Source organism: Diplotaxodon limnothrissa, linkage group LG15 (assembly GCF_057381915.1).
Source record: "Diplotaxodon limnothrissa isolate DT_005_m linkage group LG15, D_limnothrissa_male_GT1.1, whole genome shotgun sequence".
Lineage (NCBI taxonomy): Eukaryota > Metazoa > Chordata > Actinopteri > Cichliformes > Cichlidae > Diplotaxodon > Diplotaxodon limnothrissa.
The window spans coordinates 21,903,240-21,913,908 of NC_140610.1; the positions used below are offsets into that span (position 1 = coordinate 21,903,240).

The following is a 10,669-nucleotide window of genomic DNA, read 5'->3' on the forward strand; positions in this document are numbered from 1 at the left end:
AAACCGGTTGAGGTGCTCGAGTGTTACTCAACAGACTGCTTCTGCATAATTATGAGGAACGGAGCCAACCTGATGAGGTGGGGGTTCATAAATTCCGTGCGAACTGATCCCAGAATCTCGTTGCTGCTGTACTCCACCAAGCTCAACTCCCCGGCATTAAATATCATGCACACCTGAAAACAGAAACAAGAACAGGGCTGTGAATACAGCAGAGTGAAGAATGTACTTTTATGGACAACATGACAGGACCTGATATATAACCTCCTTCGCCGAGATAATTATATTTACTAAACACTAGGCCTTTGTGCTCCTTGGCAAGCCTCTAAATGTGGTTTGGGGGTTTTTTTTAATAAGAAAACAAAAACAATTTGCACACTGTCTAAATGGTTAGTGTGTACTCACTGTTTCATTTTCAAAGAAGAACTTTTCATTTCCCCCAGAGCCAGTCCAAGGCACCTGGGAGAGGACAGAGAAAGCAAAATTAACTGTAATACAAATATTACAACAATACTGCGAACATAACACAATTACACAGTGTGAAGAACGCATTTACTGTGAGAATCTGACATTAATGTTTGTGAACCACACACTCTTATTGCGCCATAATGATGTGATTAACTGATTACTCATGTTTAGTTGTTAAGTATATGTGACAGAGAACAAAAATTGACAGTTTATGACCAAAAAAATGTAACAGCATGTCAGCTTGCATATTCTCTAGCATGGGGTTGCACGCCTATAAATGTTGGGTCTCTCTAGCCCATTGAACTAAAAGACCTTTTATTAAATGCAGAGACCTAACTTCAAAGCCTTCACCTGAATTTTTGGTCACAATGTTTCCCTTCTCCTATATTATTCCCTTCCAAGAGTACCACTCCTGTTACTTCTTTGTTTTATGGTATATTCTTTTATGGTATAATACTTGAGGTCCAACCTCGCTTAATTTATTTGTCAGGAGATCTCCCAGCAGGAGAGTATCTGATGTGTGAGCCATCAGGTAGCGATCTTTCCCCATGATCTTCACTTCTTCTATCTCATAACCGTAATAGGACTTCAGGACAACCCGAGTTCCTGTGGAGAGGTTCTTTACTATCACCTAGAATTAAAAGAAACAAAACAAAACATATTCCATCTTTACTTACGGTTTTGAAATCCAGTAACAATCGATTCACACACACTGATATTTGATACTTTCAACCTGTTAATCCTGTTAAAACGACAGTCAGTTCAGTGTGGTGGTCATTCCAAGCAGCAAAGTTAATCGCAAGAGACTCCTTCTTGTGTGTGTTCATAATGTGTGTATTTATTGTATAGTTTTAATTACTACTTTGCTTTTGCAAATTAGTGTGGCCTACAAGTAATGTGGTGTGCGGCACAGACTCATGCTTATTCCTATAAAAATAAAAATATTAAATTAAAAACATGGCTTTTTTTTTTAAAGATATTTTCTTAGAATTAGCAATTAGTGTTGTTTTTCCCTATTTTCTAAGGGTAACATTATAAACAACAACAAATTATCTATGGGAAATAATAAAAAAAGGCAGATATATTAATGTTTGATGGCTTAAAAATAATGAAAAACAAACAAGATGTGTATTTCCAGCATGGCTTTTTTTCCAGACTACTGTAAACATAATTTTCTGCTACATTTAATTTGTCAATTAAGAAGAAAATCAGATAAACAAAAAGGCTGGATGATTGTTTTCGGAGCTCATCTCTTTCTTAATCATACAGGGCTGCTTGTTGCACCTGAATTCATTAAGTCTGCATTACTGCTCTCACAAAATCAACGGGGCTGTTTTCACATCGTCTGTTAATTAGCAGAAGAAGGAGAGCAAAGAGACGTCTGAAATTGCCTATTTGGTTGTCTGTTTGTCTAATTTAGTGAAATTACAAACACTGTGGTTCAGCACTGATGATTTTCTTGTTGCCTGGCTGTTCCTACCTGGCTCAGGCCAACGTAGGTCACTTCATACTTGTTCTTGTAGATGGTTCTTCGCAGGCAGCAGTCAAACAGCTCCACTCCCCCACACAGTGTTCCCTGTTGAGACACAATCAACAATTAAACACCTAAAAAACGCAATTTACATTTTCTAATCTGTTTTTTTTTGGTCATTTTCAGATGGTAGCAGCACAGAAATAATAGTTATTGTAGAACATACATGCTTTCAGAGTCATCATAGGCTGTTGGAGTCAAGAGTTGGTGAAAAAAATGGACACCAAAAGGCATCTTAACACAATGTTGAACTTAAAGTCACACTGCAGGTTAAAATAACGTTTTTTTAACCTTTATTTAAGCAGACAGTCACAGAATGCGTTAGATCAAGTATTTACAGCGCAGAGGCGTGATCCGTCTTTCTTCCAGGCCAAGCTGGTGATTGTGTAGAGGTTGGAAATTTCTTTAGGTTTGGCTTCATCCCACATTCCTCTCCTCGGAGCCCAATTAAACACCCGCAACCTGGACAAACATCACAAAGGAAAAACAAACTTAGCAGAAACATCATGATAAACTTTCACTTTAACTGTAAAGCTGCCACACACCGACCGGTCAAAGCTGCCAAACACCACAGATTCCCCACTGGGGCTGGCGACAGCCACGGTGAACTCCTTCTCTGTTCGGTCGCGGCTGTAGTCGAAGGTCTGCAGGATGTGTCCCTCTCTGCTGTAGGCCACCACCTTCTTGTCACAGCCCCCCACCATGATGCTGTTTGCACCCCAGGCTAGAGCGTAGGGTGGGCACAAGTGTGTCAGAAGCTTACCCTGTGGCAAGTAAACAAATGTGTGAGAAGATATGTGTTGAATGGTGTAGAACTTTTAAAATAGGAATAAAAAATGCATGAAGGCAAACAATCTGTAGCTGTGTTCACTCATGCACTGAAGACCTGAACTTTTCCAGACATGCTGGAGGTGCAGTCACATTAAAAATTAAATCTTTTCTAACCCTCCAGCTCATTAATACACACTCTGTGTGACGTCTGATTGCATCAATACGAGAACAGTGCAGGTAATAGTCTGGTAAATTTAAAGCATGTAAGTGGTCATCCTGTTTCCTGCCTCCTGTGTGCTGTATGCAGGCAATACTAGACTAAACGTGCCATGGTTCTTGTTATATCTGTGTCTGTCAGCAGGTTTATTCTTTTAAGTCTTCCTGGTACTTTCTCTGTTTGTTTTTTTCTTTTAGCTACTTCCTGTTTTACTTAGTTTTAGTTTTTTTCTTTCTTCTTTTGCTTCTTTCCCTCCTTCATCATCAGGAGTCTCTTATTTGTGCCTCCTCTTCTTCTGCTTCCACCAGTCGGTGACCTGAAATTCAGTCTGATGTTTACCATGCTGCAAAATCTCTCAATTCCCAAAATGCATCTAGAGAACAGAGGATAACAGAGGAGGCTTGTTGGAATTGCTGGAGGATACACAGGTGTATCCTTCAGGGAAGTGTTTTCATCTTAAGTGTATAAAAGAGGTGTGACACACAGCTGGAATATACGGACCAAGATTATTTAAATGCTTGTTGCACGCATCTTAGATGGGACTAAGACGTGAGCAGAGGTGTTGATGATGTGCAATTTGGGAAATGAGAAAGGGGAATTATTTGCCCCACGCTCATTAGTTCACGTGTTTGACTGTTTCCACTTGTGCCTAGGGTTGATGCGTGTGCATAGATTATCCTGTATTTCTCCTTTTCTTGGGTGTTTCCCAGTTTGCCTCATTATGCTCTGTGTTTTTTCTGTTTCATTCACTTAAAGACTTGATGTTCTTGTTTTTTGTTTTCTGTTCTTTTTTTTTAACCACTCCTTAAAGGCCTGTTTTTTAATTCATTCTGTGTGACTCCTGCTTCTGCTCATGACAAAGCAGAATTTTTCCTATAGTGAGAATGCGTCTGAAAATGATCATTTCCATCAGTGAAAAGAACAACTTTGTACAATGTCTTAACCTGATTTCCCAACATTTTCTGGATTTCATGTGTGAAAAAACAGCTCCTGTAGGTGAATTGTACCTGTGATTCCCCTGAGCCTTCATCATCAAAGAAGTACCGCACAACTGTCCCATCAGCATGGCCCGATATGATCCCTTTACCAGAGACACTGACACAGAGCAGAGATCTTAAAAATGACACGCAGTGCCCGCAGAACAAATGCAGCAAAGCAGACAATTATTTCACAAGCTATACACATGGGAAATAGCTCATAACTTTAATAAGGTCAGCCCACACTTCACGCTGGGACCCTTGTACAACTTTTTGGTAAAAAGAAAAAAAATCTTTTTGATTTTGATTTTATGGTATTTATACAAAGAAATCCTAATCATAAAAGCAGTTTCTGCACAGTAGTTCCTATTTTCAAGTTTATCAGCTCATCTTCAGACTCAATACATATATGTGTGTGTGTGTGTGTGTGTGTGTGTGTGTGTGTGTGTGTGTGTGTGTGTGTGTGTGTGTGTGTGTAAAGATATTTTAAGCACTCACTTTGATGCCAGTGAGACAACCCAGGATTCTGTGGCGTAGATGGTTGAAGATTTGTTTGTCTGAGTGTTGGCAAGCCGAATCTGTAAAAAAACATCAGAGAACTTAAAATATCCTTAAAATATCCAAGTACACTGCGGTTGGATTTAGAGAGGAATACAAAGACTTAACATCCCAACTGGAAAAGGCTGTGAAAATATTTCACATTTACTGCATAAAGATGAAGTAATACAGATTTTTCCCAAGAGGTTTTAATGCATCTAAATTATGTTCTATAAATTCACTGATGCATATATTTCTTTTTACTAACATCTTTGTATTTGTATGTATGGGTACATTTCTAAATGAATTATTTATGATTCTGACAGTTTTTGAACTCTACAGAAAAAAGCTTTGACAAAGAAATCAGACCATGTGGAACTAAAATGTCTACAAAAATCTAAAGGATACAACTGTTATTCTACTACACCCATATATAATTCCTGATACTTTTACTTAATATTAAAAAAAAAACGTGAAATATCCAAGACATACCTTGCCTTCAACTAATCCGTAGACAATAGCATTCTCTGCAGGCCAAAGAAGGCATGTCACAGCACTCTGCAATAAAGATAAGAAAATAACACAACCATGTTGTTGCAGGTGATGACACAAAGTTGAAAGACAGCTGAAAAATGTAATGTCATGTTTATAAGGAAAACAAAACTTATAACCCAATTAAAAACTAATACCAGAATAGATTCATCAACAGCTAAGCCCTGCAAAGTGTATTCACTTTGAACTCTACAAACAAAAAGGTTTCACAACCGAATCAGACCACGTGGAACTAAAATATCACAAAAATTTAAAGAACACAACTATTAGTCTACTACAATTATACACATGCGTAGAAAACAGAACATATCTGATCATTTTTTAATTTTATATGTCTAAATGATTTATAATAAAATATTTTAATCAGTCCTCATTTGTTATCCATGTCTTTGTTTTATGTAGTAGTAGATCGTAGTAGGTGCTCATATTAAACATGTTCAAAGTTTGAAAAAATAAAATGACCACAGTGTGTGTGCAAATAATCCCTGTGAGCCAAAAACTCAGGCTTTAGATTACTATTAACTCTCAGATTCAACAGCACAGAGACTCCATCGACATGCCCTTCAAACCTTTTGTTTGCATGCAGCAGCCAATTAAACACAGCTGGCATAAAGAGAGGAACTAAAACTACTTGCTTCAGAGGTGAGATTATCTGAGACAGGTGGACTAAATGATGATTAGTCTGAACTTTAAACTAAGCAAAGCTACACTGTGCAAAAGTATAAAACCATATGCTGAAAATGAGTTTAATAGATTCCTTTTATGGAAAGAAAAGTTTCAAGTTTTGACAAAAAGTTTTGACAAAAAGCATAGTCACTGCCACTTTTAGCGTGCTCCTCAAGGCAATAACAATGCATTAAATCACGTTTTCTTACCGTCTGAATAAATTTATTGCAGATGACTTTCTTGTCCCCCCTAGGAGAGACGAGAAAACCGATTAAAACTTCTGCTTCGAATTGTACCAAAATGTAAACTATTGAGAAAAATGGAACTAAGCAGAGGTAATTACCAGTCCTCTCCGATTCTGTAGACAAAGATGATATTGTCGGATTGGCCGATGGCAATTTTCGTGGAATCTGGTGAGAAGGCCATGTCATTTACAACATAGCTCTGCTTTCCATACTGAGAAAATAATACATATCAGTAATTATTATTATAGAAAAGCACTATAACATAATAACACACCAACAAACCCACAATGCTCCTGGCCTATAGAAATCTGTCATGGGGGCCCCGCGTGGTAAAACTGTAGGACCTGCTTGGGCAAACACACAGGGAGGCCCCACAGTGTAGGGCCAAGATGTGCCCTACATTTCAGCCCACAGTGGGCTGTCAACAGTGTGGGTTTCTCCACAGTGGCCTCACATGGGCCCCAAGAGGATATGTTTGCTGGATAGATACCCAGTTGCATTTAATATAGATTTTACAAAGCCACTTGGTGTAGGCTACAAATACAAGCACAGAGTTCAAAATAAATGGGTGTTGTCACAATGGCTACACCCATCTTTTATATACAGTCTATGATTCCAGCGACACATTTGGTTAATGGCAAGTAATTCATCATAATTTCTTTACATTATATACAGCACCTCCTTTCATACACACATGCAGCTCAAAGGACAACGGGATTTGTCTCACCTTGGCGTCCACAGGTTTTGTGGAGAACTTGTCCCTGCTCTCTCCATGCTCATCATACAGCAACACCACCCTGTCCACAGTGCAAACAGCGAACTTGATGTTGTTTGGTGCCCATGCCATGCAGGTAACTTTGGCAGCAAACTCCTGTCAAAGCAGGTAAACAAATCAGTCCTAAAGCACTTGTTTTATAGACTTGCTCTTATATGATGTCCTCTTTTAAAATCCTTCTAATGATTGTGTATCTGTTACACGTGTCTTTATGCTTCTACTCTAAATGAAAATCAGTGTTTCTCTCTGTTTTATCTTGTGTTTGGCCCTGATTTCAGTCTTTCTATAAAATCATGCTTTAACTGTCTGCCTAATTGTTGTCTATTTTTTCCAGTAGAGATACTCTTCCTTATGAGCGACAGATAGATGTTAAATTTGATCAGACACGATAGATTTAGGTGTTTTAAAATCCATTTAGCACGTGCAGACTTTTGGCCATGTATTAATCATAAACGCAGCGTTTATGTGCTAGCAAGCCTGGCTAGTGCAAAAATCCGCTTTCAATGACAGTTCAGCGTGGGTCAGTAAAATCAAATTCATGCAATAAATAAATAAATATATCACGAAACTGGTGCGCAGTTTCAGCTTTCTAGTATAAACATTATTATCTGGCTTCCAGAACCAGTTATTGTTAGCTAACTCGCGCTGGCTTCCTAGCACTACTTACCGTTAGCTCACTCGTCAACTTACCCGGGAGGTTAAAAGTGTCTTGATATACTTCAGTTGCATTCTGAGGGAAGCTCGTACACAGAATGGTATTATTACTGCTGGAATATTCCTCAGATTTTGGTCATTTTGCTAGCGAGCCAGAGCTAGCGCAGAGGAGGTTGGAAGTAAACTAACTGTGATCTCCTTAGTTACCGCTGGGGCGGGACTTGCGGTGCGTTCATAACAATAGGAAATGTGAATGTTCTCGGACAGTTTGCCAGCTCTCGCGCTTTTGTTTCTGCAAAAGGATGCCATTAAATAATTAAAACAATTTTAACCCGGTAGAGTCGTTCCAGGTTACGCCACAGGCCGTGAACAGAACTGCTTCGATTATGTGATTTCTATCCGTTTATTCTGTTTACTCTCTAAAGATGCTACGATTTCCGTCATTATATATCAGCCGTCAAATGACAGAATTCCCGGAGCTAAAACATGTCCACGTTTAGTAAGGGAAGAGTTCAGTTTAGATGTGATATTTAAATAGTCACATTTTAGACTAAGATTAAAAAGTTTTGAGGAAATTTCCCCCAAAAAAGAAAAGAAAAAATATGGAGATGCCGGGGATTGAACCCGGGGCCTCATACATGCAAAGCATGCGCTCTACCACTGAGCTACATCCCCTTCCGCATAGGAGCCGCGAATGTAGTATATTTATTCGCATACATCTGCACTATACCCACACTTGCTAACTGTTTCTTCGCTATATCATACTTGTTTAAAAGACAATTTCAATTCCTCATATATTATGTACATTGCTTAAACTTTCTTCAGGCATACCAAACCGTTGAATAAAAATATTAAAGTTAAATAAATGTAAATTTATGAATAAGTCTGGATTGTAGCCCCCACAAACTCAGCCTGCCAGATTGCGCACTTGTGAAATTTGCTGTTAACATCACTTAAGATTTATCTTTTACTTTTCATAATCTCTATATATTATTAGCCATTTAAATGGTGAATACACATCACACATTTTACGTCAATATCAAAATTGTAAGAGTTATAAGAACGTTTTTTCCTGTGCACAGAACAAAATGTTAAATTGCCGCTGCAGATACGCCCCTCTAGCGTGGTGACGTAGAGGTCACGTGGAAGTGTTAATTTTCCAAAGTGTACCAAGGTGTACCGGAAATCAGCGAAACCCTCAAGTGTATGACGAGATGTTGCCAATTTTTATGTCACACAAAATCAGAGACAAACACATGTAAATTGTTTACTAAAATGTAGGATGCATATTGGCTCTAAAACAAAGTTACTCTAAATTTTTGATTCATGTAAACAATTTACTTATTTTCATGACAATATGCATTTTGTTGACTTCTAAAGATAAGAATTTATATACTCTGAATACTTGGCATTGGAACCAACTATTGAAATTATTAAGTTAAAGTATAAAAACTTTTCAAACACCTTCTTCTTATCCCATACTTCTCCAAATTCCACAGTAATTGTGTCAATTTTGTATTGAGGCAAAAACCTTTCATTAGGTTAATAGAAACACTAACACTTATATTGTAAGGTAAATACCGTACAATAATAGTGCCTACATTTTCCTAAATCATGTTCTTTTTAAGGCATAGAGATATAATTTTTTTCATTAATATTTTTTGTAACATTTTTTAAAGTTGAAAGTTCTCTGGTGTTTGGGCGATCAGATCCCAGCAAACTAAACAGGGCACGAACGAATGTTGGACAATGTGGGTATGTCAGTAATGATAAGTGTTAGTGTAATTTATGGGGTTTATTTATTTAAATTATTATTTAATAAATCTAACTTGGGAAAAATATTGCAAACAGCCTAGTCTCAAATTCTACTAAAAGTTGATTCTGTTCATCTGGACGTAGCGTTTTGTGGGAGAAACGTTTCGTCACTCATCCAAGTGACTTCTTCAGTCTCAGCTGACTGCAGGGTTCTCCAAATCTTATAAACAGTAAATTTGCATAATGACTGAAACCAGCCCACCGAGGGAACAATGGGCTGGGAGGTCCGTTCCTTAATCATAATTATGCAAATTCTCATGACTGTTGATCAACAACCACTGACCAAAACCCATTGATCAAAGACCACAGATCAATGGCCATGAGTACCATTCACAGAGAGTTGGGGAATGGCTGCAATCACAGCATTGTAAGATGGCGAAAGATGTACCCTTAGGCCCCCTCCTCGATTCAGAGATGGTCTTTCCCTTTTCACGTAAATGGCCTCCTGGACTCCGCGCTCAAACCAGCGTTCCTCTCTGTCCAGGATGTGTACATCCTCATCATTGAAAGAGTGTCCACTGGCCTGTAGGTGTAAATAGACTGCAGAGTCCTGGCCTGACGAGGTAGCTCTTCTGTGTTGTGCCGTCCGCTTCGCCAGAGGTTGTTTGGTTTCCCCGATGTATAAATCCTGGCAATCCTTCTGGTACTTAACAGCGTACACTATGTTACTCTGTTTGTGTCGGGGGACCCGATCCTTGGGGTGGACCAATTTTTGACGCAGCGTGTTTTGGGGTTTAAAAGCCACAGAGACCTGGTGTTTAGAAAAAATGCGTCTCAACTGCTCTGATACTCTTGACACATATGGGATCACTACAGGTTTTTGCTTGGGCAGTGGTTGTCCTTCTCTCCTGGATTAGCTGGAGCTTTCTTTAGGTGCCTTTCCCGCTTTGACAGAAGTCCAGCTGGGATAACCACATTTACTCAGGGCCTTCTTGATGTGCCGTTCTTCTGCCTCCCTGGCCGCTGTGTCTGTGGGGATGGTGTTTGCTCTGTGTTGTAGCGTCCTAATGACACCCAGTTTGTGCTCCAGTGGATGATGAGAGGCAAACCTTAGATACTGATCCGTATGTGTAGGTTTACGGTACACGTCAGCTTTTAGATGTCCCCCATTCCTGATGGAAATCTCACAGTCTAAGAAGGCTAACCTGCCCCTTTTCATATCCTCCCTGGTGAATTTGATGTGTCGGTCCACCGAGTTAATGTGATCCATGAAATGTAGTACGTCCTGAGATTTGATTTTCACCCAGGTGTCATCCACATATCTGAACCAATGGCTTGGTGGTGTTCCAGGGTAGGATAGCAAAGCCATCTTTTCCACTTCTTCCATGTACAAATTAGCAATGATGGGTGAAACTGGGGAGCCCATGGCACACCTGTGTTTCTGCCTGTAGAACTGACCCTTGTATGTGAAGTAGGTGGAATGAAGACACAGCTCCAAAAGCAAACACACTTGGTCGTTGCTGA

At 39.1% G+C, this 10,669-nt stretch overlaps 1 protein-coding gene and 1 non-coding gene across 2 annotated transcripts in view; both read right to left on the reverse strand.

The window, feature by feature from the left end:
- The window catches only part of ift172 (intraflagellar transport 172), a 54,356-nt gene extending 46,829 nt beyond the window's left edge, over window positions 1–7,527 (reverse strand). The window contains exons 1-13 of the mRNA XM_085371972.1: window positions 7,427–7,527; window positions 6,689–6,832; window positions 6,060–6,172; window positions 5,926–5,965; window positions 4,991–5,056; window positions 4,460–4,539; window positions 3,992–4,079; window positions 2,546–2,760; window positions 2,335–2,458; window positions 1,946–2,041; window positions 935–1,096; window positions 403–456; window positions 70–173 (exon numbers count right to left, since the gene is read on the reverse strand). Coding sequence (XP_085228098.1) covers window positions 70–173; window positions 403–456; window positions 935–1,096; window positions 1,946–2,041; window positions 2,335–2,458; window positions 2,546–2,760; window positions 3,992–4,079; window positions 4,460–4,539; window positions 4,991–5,056; window positions 5,926–5,965; window positions 6,060–6,172; window positions 6,689–6,832; window positions 7,427–7,465 — 1,325 coding nt within the window. The 5' untranslated portion in view covers window positions 7,466–7,527. The remainder of the gene's footprint in view (window positions 1–69; window positions 174–402; window positions 457–934; window positions 1,097–1,945; window positions 2,042–2,334; window positions 2,459–2,545; window positions 2,761–3,991; window positions 4,080–4,459; window positions 4,540–4,990; window positions 5,057–5,925; window positions 5,966–6,059; window positions 6,173–6,688; window positions 6,833–7,426) is intronic.
- Window positions 7,528–7,993: 466 nt separating this feature from the next.
- trnaa-ugc (transfer RNA alanine (anticodon UGC)) lies at window positions 7,994–8,065 on the reverse strand. Its single transcript has one exon. It is a non-coding gene; the product is annotated as a tRNA-Ala (tRNA).
- Between the last annotated feature and the right edge of the window lie 2,604 nt (window positions 8,066–10,669).